This window comes from Lithobates pipiens, unplaced genomic scaffold (assembly GCF_037356315.1).
Source record: "Lithobates pipiens isolate NorthernLeopardFrog02 unplaced genomic scaffold, aLitPip1_a1.2 Scaffold_18, whole genome shotgun sequence".
Lineage (NCBI taxonomy): Eukaryota > Metazoa > Chordata > Amphibia > Anura > Ranidae > Lithobates > Lithobates pipiens.
In genome coordinates, this window is record NW_027507758.1 from 66,215,959 (window position 1) to 66,235,039 (window position 19,081).

Genomic DNA, 19,081 nt, shown 5'->3' on the forward strand with positions numbered 1-19,081 from the left:
TTTATGTAAATTTTTTTTTTTTTTTTTTTTTTTAGGGTGGACCACTGCTTTAAGAATACCTGCATATGTAATGCACAAAATATGGCTGAAAAATGCAGAAAAATAAATCTATCCATACACACACAGAGCTAGACTTTCATTAAAAATACATTAAAATGCATATAATTATTCCACAAGCCATTCTGCAATTAGATGTTATTCCTTCCCAGAAATCTGTTGAGAGCGTGAAATGAAATAATAGCCCTTCCCTTACAAAGGAAGCTTCGTCTTTGCTGAAATGCTTTCTAAGACTCTTGTCATGGATCAGTGAGAATGCCAAACAAAGGATTAGTTTACTGCTAGAGCTGACCTTAGTGTAAAGGACAGGGATTAGGGGAGTATAGTGTAAAGTGGGGGATCAGCGAGCAATCGATCGATCGATCTGAGCCATATAAAAATGGGTAGATCGCACCCTGCCCTGCTGCCAACTCCTGACCCCATCTACTGCCTTTAGGATCAGAGTGGCAACAGGTATTGCAGGGTCGAGGGAAGTCCTAGGCTGCTCAGCAGCTCTTAGGCTCGATTCACATCTATGCATGTTGCTTTTGAGCGTTTTTGCAGTGCTTTTTGCGGGGCTTGTCGCGTTTTTGGACATGCGTTTTTACCGGGATTTTGCCACGTTTTGCGTTTTTTTTCTTTTTTTTTTTACACTGTGGTTGCTCAGCAACCAGCTATATACAGTGAACTTTTTTTTAAAATGTAAAACAAAAAAATGGAGAAAAAAAACCGCAAATTGCGGCAAAATCCTGGTACAAAAATGCATTGATGTGAACATGTTCCATAGGAACCCATGTTAAAAAATGTCCCTGCAAAAAATGCAAAATGCATCAAAAAAAACGCATTAGTGTGAATCAAGCCTTACATTTGATATGAGACCGCTGAGAGGAGACCGGGTTGGACCTCCCTCACTCCGCTGGGTGCAACCGCATCTGGTGAGCGAATTATACGGGGCGGGGGGGGGGCAATATGTGCCCTGAGTGATTTTAGCTTAGTGGGAAAGATTGTTGTACTGGGGGGGTTGTATTTTCTGCTTGCAGGAGGGAGATGTACAATGTGCTACTGACCCTTGCATTTTGCCCTACTTACCACTGACCCCTGAAATTTGCGCTACTTACTACTGACTCCTGAACCCTAAACTCTGCGCTACGTACTACTGAACTTTATACTCTACGATACTTACCACCGACCCCTGCACTCTACCCCACTGAACCCTGCATTCTGTGCTACTTACTACGGACCCCTGTGCTACTCACCACCGAACCCTGCAGTCTGATATTTACTACTGACCCCTGCAATCTGCACTACTGCTTACTACTGACCCCTGCACATGTTACTACCGATTCTTGAACTCTGCACCACTTACTACTGACCCCTGCTTTAGCGCTACTTACCAATGATCCTCAAACTATGAGCTACTTACTACTGGCCCATGCATTAGCGTTACTTAACCCTGACCCCTGCACTCTGCACTACTTGCCACGGACCCCTACACTACTTACCACTGATCCTTCCACTCACCGATACTTACCAATGACCCCTGCACTTTGCACTACTTACTACTGACCACTGTACTACTTGCCATTGACCCTTACAAAAAGAAAAAATAAATACCGCGCTGAAACCTAATCTACACGAATACAACTAAAAATCACTGCAGCTCAGTTTTACAAGATACACGTAAACACAATAAGATAGCAAAAGGAAAAAGCTGCGCACATATATAAATAATATGTATAAATAAAATACACCTATAAATAATTAGTTAATTGATTACAATAATAGTGAAAGAAAATCTTATCTACCCCTCTAGTAAATCGGACATAATATAATTTATAAAAGAGAATTATAAATCACTAACAAGTGTGAATAATGAAATTCGAAAAATCCCAGTGAAGTGATTAAAAAATCCAAACTTGGACTTTATCATTTCACTGGGATTTTTTGAATTTCATTATTCACACTTGTTAGTGATTTTTAATTCTCTTTTATACATTGTTATGTCCGATTTACTAGAGGGGTAGAGAAGATTTTCTTTCACTATTATTGTAATCAATTAACTAATTATTTATAGGTGTTTTTTTATTTTATTTACACATATTATTTATATATGTGCGCAGCTTTTTCCTTCCATTGACCCTTACACTCTGGAATACTTACCACTGACCTCTTCAAATCTTCTTTACTTTTTACTGGGGCCTTGCTAGGTTATAAAAAAATAAATAAAAAAGCTGGTAATTTTTGATCAGTTTTCTTGGGTTACCTACAGTGCAAGGAAGGGTTACAACTCCTATTTATTATCTGCTTATAAAAATCCCCCTCTCCATTTGTCCTGGAGACCAATGTAACTATGTATGAAATCCTTACCTGGAATTCATTTTAATGTACATAATCCATGTCCTTGTACCACGATTGTGGTAGACGATTGTGAATATGGAACCACAGTCAAACAATCGTAATGCAAATTTATATTTTTGCAAGTTCAAAAAAATGTATATTTTTAATAAAGACAGACAGGAGTAAAATGACCGTAAGCTCCTCCGGATATGAAATCTCACCTACCTGGTGACACTCTGGTTTAGACAAGAAACGCTCGGCACATAGAACATAACGCCAAAGTACAGCATGGGATCCACCGAGAACTTGTCTAGCTGTTTCCTCAACGGTTTCTCCAGCTCCACCCATCGTGCTTGCTGGTTCTTCCCCACAAACCAGAGGCCAAAGTAATGGGTCTGAAAAAAAAAAAAATATCAAGGTCAAGATTGGGCTCGGTGTAAACTGATCATCTGTGGTGCTGGTCAAGAGGCTGAAGCCCTGCACAGAAGCAGTCTGAAAAGCCTGCTGAACCTGACAGCTTTGGACAATATCTAAAATAAAGTCCAAACAGACTTAAGTTTTGCATGGAATGAGGAAAGTTTAAAATTTTAGCAAGTCATTTTACAATATCAATATCGTTTTTTAAAAACTGCAAATTTTATGAAAATAGTTCCTGGTGATCCTGCCATGAAGGTCCTTGTCCAGACATTTACCATTATAGGGTGACAACACTCTGTCCCTGTCTGCTCCATGGTCACCCTGTCACAGGGGCTTCCGATGGCTACAAGTGGCAGTTTCAACACAAAATTACACAAGCCTCCTCCTCTGCGGTCAGTGTTAGAAATCCTGCCCAGAGAAATGCCATACAGCCATCGCTGGAGTGCATTGTGGTCAGAAAGTGGCTGATTAGCAGCACTGAGATGTATTTTAATTATAAAAAAGGTAAAATTAGGGTAATAATACCCACAGTGCTTTAGCAAACAAAAATGTCATTTAGGGTTTACATCTACTTTAAATCTGGAACCCGTCACTTACCCTTGCTGCTGAACCCAGAGGAGATCTGGCCATCCTCTGCCACTCCATACAAAGTCGCCCTGGCCATCCTCTGACACTCCATACAAAGTCGCCCTGGCCATCCCCTGCCGCTCCGTACGCAGTCTCTCAGGCCATGTCTAAATTGGCCCCAGTATAAGAATGTGAGATTTTAAACTTCTTGAGGGTAGGGACTGATGTGAATGTACAATGTAACTGTAAAGCGCTGCGTAAATTGACGGCACTATACAAGTACCTTAAATAATAATAATAATAATCCTCTGCCACTCCGTAATGGGTCGCCCTGGTCATCCTCTGCCGCCCATCAGCAGTCTCTGACCATCCTCTGTAGCCCATCCACAGTCTCTGACCAACCAATACTGCAGCTGTTGACTATTAAAATATGGACACTTGCCTGTCCAGGGTGCCTGCTATGTCCTCACCCGAAGCCGATCTGTCCTTCGGCTCTCAGGTGGAGGCACCGCCATCTTTGATAAGGGAATCAGGAAGTGAAGCCTGGTTCTCTGTTGCGCTGCGTGTCCTCACTGGTGCCTGCTGTCTTCTGGGACCCGCCTCCCAGAAGACAGCAGGGGGACGGAGGAGGTGCCAGACATGGCGTAGATCACCACGGAGCCTACGGTGTTCTATACCCGCAAGTTGGAGCAAATACCTGGATTAGACAGGATTGCGAAAAACGGAAGTTGCATTTTTGGGTGGAACTCCGCTTTAAACCTTTTTCTGACACTTGATTCTTACAAAGTTAAAATCAGTATTTTTGATAGAAAATTACTTTATTAATTAGTAATATATATATATATATATATATATATATATATATATATATATATATATATACATACATATACATACATACATACATATATACATATACATACACATACATACATATATACATATACATATACACATACACACATACATATATATTTATTTATTTTAGCAGAGACCCTAGAGAATAAAATAATGGTTGTTGCAATATTTTATGTCACACGGTATTTGCACAGCGGCCTTTCAAAATGCATTTTTTGGTAAAAAAATACACTTCAATGAATTAAAAAAAAAAACAGTAACGTAAACCCAAATATTTTTTTTGGGATGTGAAAGATGAGGTTATGCCGCGAGAATCGTGATCTTTATTCTAAGCAAAAAAATTGCGATTCTCATTTTAGCCAAAATAGTGGAGTTCTAGTAACACCTGTCTACTCACTGACTAGGCTGCCTCCTCTTCTCCTCCAGCTCCCAGTGCCTGACAACACCATACAATGCAGTCACGGCACAGCACTTCGCACTCTCAGACTGATTTCTGCTGTGCAATCGCACAATAGGAACTACTGTAGCAAGATAAAAACAGATTTCTGCCAGTCATGCCAGGGAGATGTAAAAATCTAATTCATATTAATCTATACCGGTGTAGGTGGACATTTGTCTAGAGATGTGCTTCATGTGAGTTTTGGGAATATCTACAACAGAAAACATGAAATTGTGTTGCTAGGAAAGTTATCTGCCATGATTTCCCTGGAGCCAGATTAACTTCAGCAGCGGCCAAGGAATGCAAACTGTCAAATATCCTGTCTAGTGCTCCAGATTAATGGGCATTTGTCTCCATTGGCAGCAATAGGACATGCATAGCCGGCATTTCTGAAGAACAGGACCACTACAGCCTCCCAGAAGAACACACATTCACCGGGTTCTAGTGCACTGCCTGTCTTCTAATCAGCCAGATTCACAACCGACCTGAAAAATGTATATTATTGTTTAAAACTATTGTTATTTCAATGGGATCATCTATTCTGCCTTCTAAAATGGGGGGGGGGGACGAAACAAAAGCAACCATCACATTTCTATGTGCACGCTCTCCTCTCTGTAGCTCTGGTAGTGACATATTGCATAAATTGATAAATGATTAGTGCACAAAGGTCCAGAGTTCAGGCATGTGTCAGGACTGGGGCTTCATGTGAGCTTTTTATCAATTATAAAGAAATCAAACTCATTTCTGAATGATTCAATTGTCACCTAATAATAATATGCTCATCTATAAGAGTCGTGTGTATTTTTACCTAAATCTTGGTGTGGTTTGTGCATTTCTTCTATCCAGCTAATGACCGCCCTATAGTAGATTTACTGTCTCTCCAGTGCAGAATAAAATTATAATTGTGTGTGTGTGTGTGTGTGTGTAATAATATAATATATATACACACACACACACACACACACACACACACACACACACACACACACACACACTTCCGCCTGCAGGGGGGGCACCGCCAGCGGGCCGCTTCTGCTGTGATTATTTACAGAGGAAGCCGATCTGTGGGTGCCGGGCACCTGCCAATCATCGGGCAGAAATGCCGAATGAAGCTCTGCCCATGTATATTCTGACATGGGAGGGAAGGGATGGATTTTGTATCCCTGCAAAGCAGGGAATAAAATCCATCTCTTCCCTTAGTAAAAGAACCTACCGTATATACTCGAGTATAGGTCGATCCGAATATAAGCCGAGGCCCCCAATTTACCACCAAAAAAAAAAATGGGAAAACGTATTGACTCGTGTATTAGCCGAGGGTGAGACATGCCTGTCCATCCCTGTGTGTCCGTCCATCCCTGTGTGTCCGTCCATCCCTGTGTGTCCGTCCATCCCTGTGTGTCCAGCCTACCTGTGTCCTGAGCCTGTGTCCTTCTGCACATACGGCAGCCATGCCAGGATCGCCGCACCTCTTCTCGTCTGTGACAGACGGCGGCCATTCTACTATTCAAAAGCCGCGCCTCCGTCTGTGATAGGCGGAACACTCAATTTCCCAGCAGTCTGTGTTCCGCCTATCACGGACATCCTCTCATCCTCGTCCGTAGTATGAGGATGAGCGGATGTCCGTGATAGGCGGACCACTGACTGCTGGGAAATTGAGTGTTCCGCCTATCACAGACAGGGAGGCGCGGCTTTTGAATAGTAGAATGGCCGCCGTCTGTCTGCACGACACGCTGATCGGGTAGACAGATGGCGGTGACTCGAGTATAAGCCGAGGGGGGCACTTTCAGCCTAAAAAAAAGGGGCTGAAAATCTCGGCTTATACTCGAGTATATACGGTAACACAGTACACAAAAACACTGGCTAGGCACACAGGTAACCCTTTGATTGCCCTAGAATTAGCAGACCTCCAGCTGTTGCAGAACTACAATTCCCATGAGGCGTAGCAAGACTGACAGCAACAAGCATGACACCCAGATGCAGAAGCATGATGGGACTTGTAGTTTTGCAACAGCTGGAGCTCCGCTAATTGCACATCCCTGCCCTAGATGTTTAACTATTTCCCAGCCAGTGTCATTAGTACAGTGACCGTGCATATTTTTAGCACTGATCACTGCATTGATGTCACTGGTTCCCGCAAAGTGTCAGTTAATGTCCGATTGTCTGCCGCAATAGCCCCGCTATAAGTCGCTGATCGCGCCATTACTAACATAAAAAAATGTTTCCCAGTATAGGTTGTGTGTGTTATATATATATATATATATACACATATATACACACACGCCATAGTTTGCAGGTGCTTTCAATCAATATAAGTTTATTTAAATTTTTTTGGTTTTTACCAAAAATATGTAGCAGAATACATATTGGTCTAAATTTATGAAGAAATTAGATTTTTTTTACATTTTTTAATTAGATGTGTTTTATAGCAGAAAGTAAAAAAAAAAAGTCGCACCCCCTCCCCCCCAAAAAAACAAATTGTCAAATTTTTTTTCTTTATAGCACAAAAAATAAAAGCCACAGAGGTGCTAAAATAACGCCAAAAAAAGCTCTATTTGTGGGAAAAAAAATTACACAAAATTTTATTTGGGTACAGCATTGCACAACTGCGCAATTATCAATTAAAATAACAGTGCCCTATAGCAAAAAAAAAAAAAATGAAAGAAGGGGGGGAGGGGGGGGAGGGTAAATCTTTCAGAGGTCTTTCAGTCACTGCTGCTCTCTCTCCTTGTGCAGGGTGACTGGTCTCGTCTCCACCCCCTGCTGTAGTTTTCAGCAGTGATCCTGTAGGGGGTGGAGCCGGTGGAGCCGCTGGGTCCCGCCCCCCCCCCCCCCCCCCCACACAGCTCTGCTCTCTGCACAGGATATGTACAGCACACTGATGAGGTCCCTGCTACTTTTACAAGGCAATATCTAGGTTTGCAAAACTATCTGGTACTCATAAACTAGATTCATATGTTTGTGGCTATTGAGGAATATATTGAACATACATTTTTTTTGTGCCAAGAGTTCAGCTTTAAGGATGTCAAGACTTGGGTTCTGCATTGTATGGTTAAGCCTAACTCCAGGTTTACTTTCATTTAAATAGTTCCTTTGGGAAAAGCTGACCCAAAGCGAACCATTTCCTTCGTGAATTGCAGGTGATACTTTTACTTACAACGTAATAACTGGGTTTTGAAAAGCATTTGATACACAACACTGATTTTTTTTTTGCCCCTTGTAGCTAATAAAACATTTAAATGAGATTTTTGTGCCCAGTGTTCAGCTATAAACATAGATTTCAACTGTCCCAGATTTCCAAGACAGTCCCACATCTAGATGTTCTGTCCAGATGACTGGACTGGGTCCCTTGATCACGGCAATACCCTTTTTTTTTTTTTTTTTTTAAGTTACTGAGCATGCACAACAAGGCCCCTTTCACAGATGGTTGGGCCAAAGCTTTAAAATCTCCCAAGTCTAATATACAGCCAGAAGGGGCTGTTGACATGCTGCAGCATTTTGCATTGTGGAAAATTTAGCATGGCATGTCAAGTTGACAGGCACACCACATTCAATGGGGCCGTGCTGCAAAATGCTTGACTCGGCATGACCAGTCCATTTTCTGTTATTTAGCACTATGCTACTTAAAGTGGTTGTAAACCCTTACAAACCACTTTGACCTACAGGTAAGCCTAAATTAAGGCTTACCTGTAGGTCCAAGAAATATCTCCTAAACCTATATGGTTTAGGAGATATTTGCCCGAAAATGGGCACCGCTGTCTACGGTGCATGCGCCGTAGACAGCGGCGCGCAGGCGCACTAAGAGCGGCATTTCCAAAAATGGAGCTGCCGCGCGTGTCGACTCCCGTGCGCATGCGCGGGAGTGACGTCATCGCGGCTTCGCCGAATGACAGCAGCGCAGCTGCGAGACGCCACCAGCAAGATGGATGCGGCGGACTACAGGGGACAGTGGCGACTTCGCTGGCTCCTGTGTCAGGTAAGTGACACATAATGGGCTACTATGCGATGCATAGTAGTCCATTATGCTTTGCCTTTGCAGGGAATGAAAGAGGAAGTAAACCCATCAGGGTTTACTTCCTCTTTAAAGTGGTTGTAAACCCTTTACAACCACTTTAACCTACAGGTAGGCCTAGATTAAGGCTTAACGGTAGGTGCTTGAAATATCTCCCAGCCCTGCACGGGCTAGGAGATATTTGCAAATCGCCGCATGGCGATTTTTTTTCTGGGCATGCGTCGGAGTTAGAGACGGCACGCTGTGCCGTTTCTAGCTCGGGTCATGATGTTAAAGGCGGCTCCCACGGGTATGCGCGGGAGTGACGTCACGCAACTCCAGCCAGTAACAGAGCTGGAGTTTGCAGCCCCGGAAGGAAGAGGGGTGAAGAATGGACACCCACTACTAGCGAGGAGGACGAGGACATCACGGGCTTCTCCTGCAGGTAAGTGTCCCATTATGCTTTACCTTTGCAGGCAAACAAAGAGGAAGTAAACCCATCAGGGTTAACTTCCTCTTTAAAGAGGGGGTCCAGCCCCATCCCCATCCCCCCCTACAAGTACTGCAGCTGCTTACTTTTAATACTGGGACACTTACCTGTCCAGGGAGCCTGTGATGTCAGCACCCAAGTCCGATCTTCACATCGGCTGTCAGGTGCAGCCACCACCATGCCAATAAAGGAACCCAGCAGTGAAGCCTTTCGGTTCCCTACTGCGCATGCATGAAGTGTGCTGCCCTTTCTAATTCGCCCGGCAGCAGAGGAAGGAGGAGGGGGCCGAACTTCTGAAAGATGGTGCCGTGGGGCCGTCTCCGGAAAAACAGGTACCCGTTCCCCCCTCCCCCCTGATGGGGCACCGGAGGGGGGTGAACAGGCTGATAAGCGGAAGTTCCACTTTTGAGTCAAACTCCACTTTAAACTGGTAATTGTCGAACACCACTGTACCCTGACAAAATTTATATATATTTTTAGCACACAAATAGAGCACACAAAACACCACTGGGTTTTTTTTTTGAATAAAAAATAAAGACTAAAAATTTTTTTTTTAAATGATGTTTTACTTACTGCTATTAAACATATCCAATAAAAAAACAAAACAAATTTCTTCATACATTTTTGCCAAAACTTATTTTGCTACATGTCTTTGGTTAAAAAACAAAAAACAATAAGTGTTTGCTACAACCTATGGTATATATACTGGAATATTGTTTTTGTTTTTTACACTACTAACGGTGGTGATCAGCAACTTATAATGGGACTGCAATAGTGCGGCAGGCAATCTGGCACTGATGGCCACAGAGTGGGAAGTGACATCATTTTTCATTTTGGATAGCGTAATGGAGGGTTATAACTCCCATTGCAGAGATTTCCCTTCCCTTCCTATCCCATACCAAACCGGAAGTGGGAGGAAATCCCTGCAAATTAAAGGAAATTTCTTGGGAATAAACACTGACAGGTGTTCTAATCCCTCTCCACTCTATCCAAAACTAACAAAAAAGTTTTGCCTTTAGTTATAATTAAACATCTAGGGTGATCAAGGGGTTAAACGCGTGTCTAACAAGTGTTAACTGGAGCAATACGTGCTGCTGTTTACTAAAGATCTCTTTGTTTCTTATCCCTGCATTCCTTTGCAGGGATAAGAAACAGAGAGATCGTTCCCTCTGTACAAATCTCACACAAGGCTCTAGGTTGGCCTTTCTCAACTTTTCAACACAGAGGAACCCTTGAAATAGTTCTCCAGTCTCGGGGGAACCCCTGCTAAAAATTAGACATCTACAACTCATGATACATTAGTGTGATGGTCAGTGGGAAGAATGGTCCTTACACTTGTGGTCATTGAGAAGAATTACCTCCTTACAGATAGCTAAAAAGATCAATGGTGTCAGTGGGAACTTATCTGAGAGGCAGAAATTGCCCAATGCTGAAGGAACCCCTAGCAACCTCTGGAGGAACCCTGGTTGAGAATCACTGCTCTAGGTTGTGGTTGAACGCAGTCAGTCAGCAGGTCCCAGCCATGAATCATGGCCCGGGACCTTCCGTCAGACCCCGCTGTGTACGAACCGCCCCACCGTGATGAATGGGCCACCTGACCGTGATGAACTCTAGTGGACATCCAGGTGTGCCAAGAGGGACCGTCACTGCTGAGGTTGACTATCCATCCCAAGAGGGGCAATCACAGCCTTCAGGGTCTGAATAGTGTGATCACCCTTATTGGCTGTTTGATTGGAGTTTCCCTTTAATATTCCATGCATTGATGGATGGAATGAACATCACCGAATGACTGTCGCTGCAAGGCGTGTCATTTCTGCCGATCGGTCACTTCACACAGATTGTCTGAACGTCATCCAGACATGCAGCAGCTTGTCATCCGGGATGTGTAGGCGCGCGGCTTCTAATGAACTTCCACTGCAGCTCGCAGCACGCTGGGGGAAGGGGTGTCAGCTCCTCTCACGGTCTGCCGCTTCACACAGCAACGCCTGCCTGCTAATTACATCCTGGAGGAGCTGATCTTACTAGCAGGTGTACAGCGTGTGGCACAGATCTTCCCCAACCAAAACCTGACAATACATTGAAAGCTTCCCCTATTTAATCTGGTGCTAAAAGCTGCACTCTGGGCAGATCTAAAAAGACAACAGTAAAGTTAGCCCAATTTTTTTTTATATTGTGAAAGATAATGTTATGCTAAGTAAATTGATACCCAACATGTCACGCTTCAAAATTGCGCCCGCTCGTGGAATGGTGACAAACATTTACCCTTAAAAATCTTCATAGGCGACATTTAAAAAATTCTACAGGTTGCATGTTTTGCGTTACAGAGGAGGTCTAGGGCTAGAATTATTGCTCTCGCTCTACCGATAGCGGCGATAAATCACATGTGTGGTTTGGACATCGTTTTCATATGCAAGCGCTGCTCACGTGTGCATTCGCTTCTGCATGCGAGTTTAGCAGGACACGTTTAACCACTTGCTTACTGGGCACTTAAACCCCCCTCCTGCCCAGACCAATTTTCAGCTTTCAGCGCTGGTGCACTTTGAATGACAATTGCGCGGGCATACAACACTGTACCCAAATGAAATTTTTATCATTTTTTCCCCACAAATAGAGCTTTCTTTTGGTGGTATTTAATTACAGCTGAGAGTTTTATTTTTTGCTAAACAAACAAAAAAAGATGCAAAATAACAAAAAAATAAAAAAATCATGTTTAATAGTTTGTTATAAAATTTTGCAAACAGGTCATTTTTCTCCTTCATTGAAATGTGCTGATGAGGCGGCTCTGGTGGGCACTGATAGGCGGTGCAGGTGGGCACTGATAGGCACAGTTAAGGCGGCACTAATAGGCACAGATAAGGTGGCACCGATAGGCACAAATAAGGCAGTACTGATGGGCAAAGATGGGTACAGATAAGGCAGCACGGATGGGTGGCACGGATGGGCACTGGTACATGACACTGATGGGCACAGATATGTGGCACTGAGGTGCAGCACTGTGTGTGCGAGGCAGATTGTGCGCACTGATAGGTAGCACTGTGGGCACTGATGGGTGTCACTTTTTGGTATATTTTTGGTGGAACTGGCAGGGGGCAGGTGGGCACTGATGAGCTGTCCCCCGATCATGGCCGCCAGTGATCGGCTTTTTTTTTCTCCTCGCGCTGTCAGTGTGAGGAGGAAAAATAGCCGATTACCGGCTGAGTTGTGATCACATGATCAGCTGTCATTGGCTGACAGCTGATCACGTGGTAAGGGGTCGGGATCGACCCCTTGCTCCGATCCGTGATCAGGCGAGTCTCAGATTTCCCTCAGTTCAGGCCGATACGTATTCTTCTACATATTTTTGGTGAAAAAAAAAAACATAATAAAAAAATAAATAAATATAAAAAAAATCGCAATTAGCGATTATTGATTGGTTTGCGCAAAAGTTATAGCGTTTGCAAAATAGAGGATAATTTTATAGCATTTTTATAAAAAATTTTTTTTTACTAGTAATGGCGGTGATCAGCGATTTTTATTGTGACTGCGACATTATGCCGGACACATCGGACATTTTTGACACATTTTTGGGATCATTGTCATTTATACAGAAATCAGTGCTATTTAAATGCACTGATACCTGTGTAAATGACACTGGCAGTGAAGGAGTTAACCACTAGGAGGCAGTGTAGGGGTTATGTGTGATGTTATTATTTTTTTTTTATTGTAGGGGGACGTGGCTTGGCATGTGACGTCACTGATCGTCTTTCCCTATAAAAGGGAACAGACGATCGGTGACAGCCACACAGGGAAGCACGGGGAGAGGTTTGTTTACACAGACCTCTCCTCGTTCTTAAGCTCTGTGACCCGATCGCGGGACACCAGCGGCGATCGGGTCCTGCGGCCACGGAGCACAGGACCGGATCCACGGCTGGGCACTTAAAGAATCACGTACCGGTACGTGATTGTGCCCAGCGGTGCCATTCTGCCGATGTATATCAGTGTGAGGCGGTCCTTAAGTGGTTAAGAGCTATGGGCGGAAGTGACGTTTTGACGTCGCTTCCGCCCTGCAATGTCATGGAGACGGGTGGGGGCCATCTTCCCCTCACTCGTCTCCATGCACAGCTACGGGAAGGATCCGATTGCCTCCACCACTACCGATAAAAGTGATTTTGTAGCGAATCCGCTGCAGAGACCACTTTTATCTTGTACCGGACTGCCGGTCCCGAGGTTTTGGCAGCTGCTGCCATAAGAACGATATCCGTCCTCAAAGTGAGGACGTACATCGGCTTGCGCCGGTCCGGAAGTGGTTGACACCTCATTAACTAGTAGTAGAAGTACATGAATATGACCTGGTGTCAGCCACCTGCAGTCCCTGTATAGCAGAGTTGGAGGGTGAAGAAGCGGCAAAGAGCCAATCAGTTCATGTGATAACAACAAGCTTGCTGACAGGAGACTGACAGATGAGCATATCACTGTGCTGCTTCTCCGTTCACTGTCCAGTCACAAGCACTGCAGATCGGAGCGACGTATAGACAGAGGATTCCTCGTTTATAGGGAGGTCGAATGCTCAAGGACTTGGAGTGTGTTGCTGCAATATACGGATAAGGAGCCACACTTAGGGCTTCGGATAGCTCTACTACTTAAAAACTCACAAACCTTGTTTGGTAACCCGTGCTTGTTTTGGTAAGGTGCGCTTTTGGTGCAGTGTGCCAAATGTGTTTTTTTTTTTTTATTTATTTTTTTAACACTGCTTCAAAATGTGACAATGGCAATATATATATATATATATATATATATATAATTTATTTATTTTTTTAAACGTCAATTGAAATCGAAAAATAAAAATAAATATTTATTTTTATCTTGTACATTTTTGGCAGGATTCTACTTCAAATAAAACCTTCGATATCTAAACTTGTGCAAAAAAAAAAAAAAGTGTCATTATTTAGTTCTACGTTACTATCTTACTATAACTATCTATCCAGCCTCAGTTGTGGAAAAAAAAAAAATTTTTTATATATATATATATATATATATATATATATATATATATATATATATATATATATATATATATATATATATATATATATATATATATATATATATATATATATATAAACGTTTACCCCCTTTTTAACCATTAATCACTCTGAAACAGCTTGAGTCAGGGGTCAAAAGTCATCAGAGTTTTCACAGCTGCTGCCCCGTCATCTACCCAACATGCACTGCGGTTGGTTTCCTGAAACTGGAGAGTGCAAAATCAAGTGCAGCTTCTAGCTACAGCTTTGTTAAATTAAGCTTTGACAATAAGGCTTCCCACCAGTGCGACTTGTCATGTGGCACCCATTCCAATCTATGCGACTTAAAAATCACAGCAACTATGGGCACCGTGGCTGGATGCCCTGGGGCTTGCCCTGGTGGATCTGATCATGGATCGGGTACTTGGTAACTTGCTGGTTATCTATGCTCTTCTCCGGAAAACCGGAAACATAAAAAAAAAAATTCAAATTTTATAAAAATGCAGGTCACTTGTGAGGTAGTACTTTTGGTTCTCAGATATGTTACAGATTTATGGAATATGATGAAATTCTTGTTTTGATGTGATTAGCATGATTTAAGAATGGACATCTGTGGCGGGTGTATATCCGCTGCGTTTTACACAGACATGTAACGATAGCAATGTAAGATGCTAAATTTTCAATAAAAAAAAAAAAACAGTTGGATAAAAAAAAAAAAAAGTCACAGTGAAAGGTTCCTGCACTACTTTGATGCGATTTGAGTGTCAGAGAGTAAAAGTTGCTCCAAAGTCGCACTCCAAATCATGCCACTTTGGAGTCAGACTAGTGGGAACGGAGCATAAAACCTGGAAGCAGAGATTTCCTCACATTACATTTATGTTTTTTTGTCTGCCAATAGATGTCCTCTATGGCCAGCAACCATTTAACCAACTTCCTCTGAGCCCAGGTTAATCTGGCAGCAGTCCAGAATTTAAGAGGTGTATTTTTTTTCTTTTTAAGAATCACACTTGCCTATGCAATGCTGCATCTGCCCGCCCGCCCCCCCCCCCCCCCCCCCAGCACCTCCAACAATGAGAACGGAGCGATCGAACACTGACGATAGCTCGGTTCCCACAGCTTCCTGAGCAGAGAGCCAGTGATGGTCAATCACAGTCACTGGCTCTCTGGACGGAGGGTGAGGGAAGATGGGTGAGGGATGAGGGAAGATGGGTGAGGGATGAGGGAAGATGGGTGAGGGATGAGGGAAGATGGGTGAGGGATGAGGGAAGATGGGTGAGGGATGAGGGAAGATGGGTGAGGGATGAGGGAAGATGGGTGAGGGATGAGGGAAGATGGGTGAGGGATGAGGGAAGATGGGTGAGGGATGAGGGTAGATGGGTGAGGGATGAGGGAAGATGGGTGAGGGATGAGGGAAGATGGGTGAGGGATGAGGGAAGATGGGTGAGGGATGAGGGATGAGGGAAGATGGGTGAGGGATGAGGGATGAGGGAAGATGGGTGAGGGATGAGGGAAGATGGGTGAGGGATGAGGGATGAGGGAAGATGGGTGAGGGATGAGGGATGAGGGAAGATGGGTGAGGGATGAGGGATGAGGGAAGATGGGTGAGGGATGAGGGATGAGGGAAGATGGAAGATGGAAGATGGAAGATGGATGAGGGATGAGGGAAGATGGGTGAGGGATGAGGGATGAGGGATGAGGGATGAGGGAAGATGGGTGAGGGAAGATGGGTGAGGGATGAGGGAAGATGGGTGAGGGAAGATGGGTGAGGGATGAGGGAAGATGGGTGAGGGATGAGGGAAGATGGGTGAGGGATGAGGGAAGATGGGTGAGGGATGAGGGAAGATGGGTGAGGGATGAGGGATGAGGGAAGATGGGTGAGGGATGAGGGATGAGGGATGAGGGAAGATGGGTGAGGGATGAGGGAAGATGGGTGAGGGATGAGGGAAGATGGGTGAGGGATGAGGGAAGATGGGTGAGGGATGAGGGAAGATGGGTGAGGGATGAGGGAAGATGGGTGAGGGATGAGGGAAGATGGGTGAGGGATGAGGGAAGATGGGTGAGGGATGAGGGAAGATGGGTGAGGGATGAGGGAAGATGGGTGAGGGATGAGGGAAGATGGGTGAGGGATGAGGGAAGATGGGTGAGGGATGAGGGAAGATGGGTGAGGGATGAGGGAAGATGGGTGAGGGATGAGGGAAGATGGATGAGGGATGAGGGAAGATGGATGAGGGATGAGGGAAGATGGATGAGGGATGAGGGAAGATGGATGAGGGATGAGGGAAGATGGATGAGGGAAGATGGATGAGGAGGAGTCTCCCCTCCCCCCTTTCCGCCACCTTCCTGGGCTCTCCTGTCGGGGAGCCTGGGACTGAAGCCGGTGGTTCCGCCAGCTGACCATAGAGATGACGAGAAGATTTCCTTTCATTTCCTGTTCTGTAGACGTGATATGTAATCTCTCCAAAGTGAGCTAAATACACTCTTACCTGTGATCTGTACTAGTGTACCCATTGCAAGGTTTTCACCTTATTCAGGCCTGGCCCACATCTGTGCCGCGCCTTTTAGATGTGTTTTAGGCATGTAACTATTGAACTCTACATAACATGCATTTTGTTGAAAGCATATCAAAGATGCAACAAGCAGGATTTTTTTCTTCTTTTTTTTTTTTTTAAAACCCACCTCACCTAAAGAGCATGTAAAGAGCACAGTTATGCTCTGGCGACAGCTAAACATTTGGATTGTCCCTCACTTTCAGTCCCAATGATAATAGTCACAAGGACGCAAAGTAAACATTTCTAACGAGGATACAGACCGCAATAAAAATCTTACAGGAGTTCTAATCATTGACCACTTCATCAAAAACCAAACCAAAACCAAAAAATTGGGCTTTAGATATATTATAATGCTACACAATACCATTTTAGACATTTTAGAAAACCTGTAACAGTTTTGGGAAGACCCTCTACAGTTCCAGTATAACTTTGCCCCTGTGTGAAAAGCCAGTTCTATGAAGACACGGTTTAAGAAGGTTGGTGTGGAGGAACTTGAGTGGCCTTCACAGAGTCCTAACCTCAACCCTACTGAACACCCTAGGATGAATTGGATCACCAACTGAGTCAGATCTTCTTTCAATTTCACAAATTTCCCCCAGACATACTCCAAAATCTTGTGGAAAGTCTCCCCAGAAGAGTGGGGGCCAGGGAGGGGCATCCCCCTATTAAATGTCCATGGCTTCGGAATGAGATGTCCAACAAGCTCATATAAACGAGATAGTAAGGTGCCCTCAAACTTTTGGCCATAGTGGCCAAGTGTACTAGCATTGAGCAAACTCAGAGGTTTCTCTCAGTACAGTTCAAAAGGTAAGTTACTGGGGGTTTTTTTTGTTTTGTTTTTTATAGGGGGATTGTTCAATTTTTTTCCCAGTAATTGTGAGCAATAGACGTTCTCTAAATACGTATCTGATAGGCAAAAGGCCAAGTTATGTCATAAAAATTTTACGAGGGCCATTTTAGACAGATGTTAAAATCCTACAATCCCTTTACGATGGCTCTTGTCATCTATGAAAGCCATTTTCCAAACTATTTTCTATTATTTTAGTGTAAACTAGTCAGTTACCATAGGAATGCCACCCTTTTACGCTCCCCAGCGTGTGCGACACTCCCATATTTAGACGCTGGAATTAGCCCGAGGCATGAAAAGGGATTAGAACACCATTTCAAGGGGGATTTTTCACAGTGCAAAAATAATTAAAACTACAACAAAAAGAAAAAAAAAAAAAAAAAAAAAAAAAGGGGGGGGGGGATGAACTCTAAAATAAGAAAACTAAATAATGAAAAACTGTTTAGGAGAAGAGGAGAACTTTAGGCGGTGTAGATAAAAGATGGAAATCTGGGAGAACATGTTCTGCTGCACAGCTAACTTCCCATCTAGTAACCCTACAGCCCCTTTCACACTAGCGGACTAAATCGGGTCCACCTGCTGGTTTTATAGGCTTACCAGACTTGGACTCTCCAATCTCCTTTATGGAGTGGCAGGTGTCAACATGCACATGTCCGTTGACACCCACCGACATCCAATCCAATCCTATCAGCTAAACACAGACAGATGGGGATCTGTTCCCCATCTATCTGGTGGATCAGATGACAATAGGGTCTAAACAGACAGGTGGTCCCTGTTTACATTTGATAGTCTATAGAGGAGAGCGGGTGTGTCTGTGTCCGCTCTGCATAAGCGGAACGGGACATAGGCCAGCCAACCGCCAGGGTGCAATGAGTGTCCACCCTGTGTGCAAGAGGCAGGGGCGTAGCTACAGGGGTCGCAATTGCAACCTGGCCGAAAGAACGCCAGAGGTGGTTAGAAACAGAGGGGGATCGGTGTATAACACACACCCACGATTTTCCCCTGATTTTAAGGGGAAAAGAGTGCGTGTTATACGCCGATAAATACGGTACTTAGAACAGAAATATGGGCACTGCAATCAAGCATGGTTAGTCACCGGCTCTCTACTCTAACCCCCTTCTCTATGATCAGCGGAGCACTGGGCTGTGGGGGGCGGGAGCAGCCGGCTCAGGCTCTCAGCGGCTCGCTGCCTGCTGAAAACGGGTCACAGGAATGCAGAACAGATTGCACAGAAGTATAATTATATATATATATATAAATATATAAAAGATATTTAGGGACTATATTTACTAGAATAACCCCTGCTGTACTGGGCTGGCAGATCTTAATTTTTAGCTGTAAATAGATTTGAACACTGTGTCTTAAATGGGGTTAAAGATGAGCTCCAGAATAAGCCAATATTTGCCTCAATACAGGAGTCTTGTGTATTCTTACTTGATTCTTGGTGTGCTTTGTGTATTTCTTACAGATCTGTGTAGTAATACAGTGTGAGACTTTCCCTCTGTGCAGGAGCTTCCTGTAATAAAGACCGGTCACTGCAGCTCTCGCTCCTT

The 19,081-nt window shown here is 43.9% G+C and overlaps 1 protein-coding gene across 1 annotated transcript in view; it reads right to left on the reverse strand.

Annotated features, from left to right (window-relative positions):
• Positions 1-19,081, reverse strand: part of PTPN14 (protein tyrosine phosphatase non-receptor type 14) — a 182,214-nt gene that overhangs the window by 97,173 nt on the left and 65,960 nt on the right. Inside the window, exon 3 of the mRNA XM_077485765.1 lies at positions 2,599-2,768. Within this exon, the coding sequence (XP_077341891.1) occupies positions 2,599-2,768 (170 nt within the window). The remainder of the gene's footprint in view (positions 1-2,598; positions 2,769-19,081) is intronic.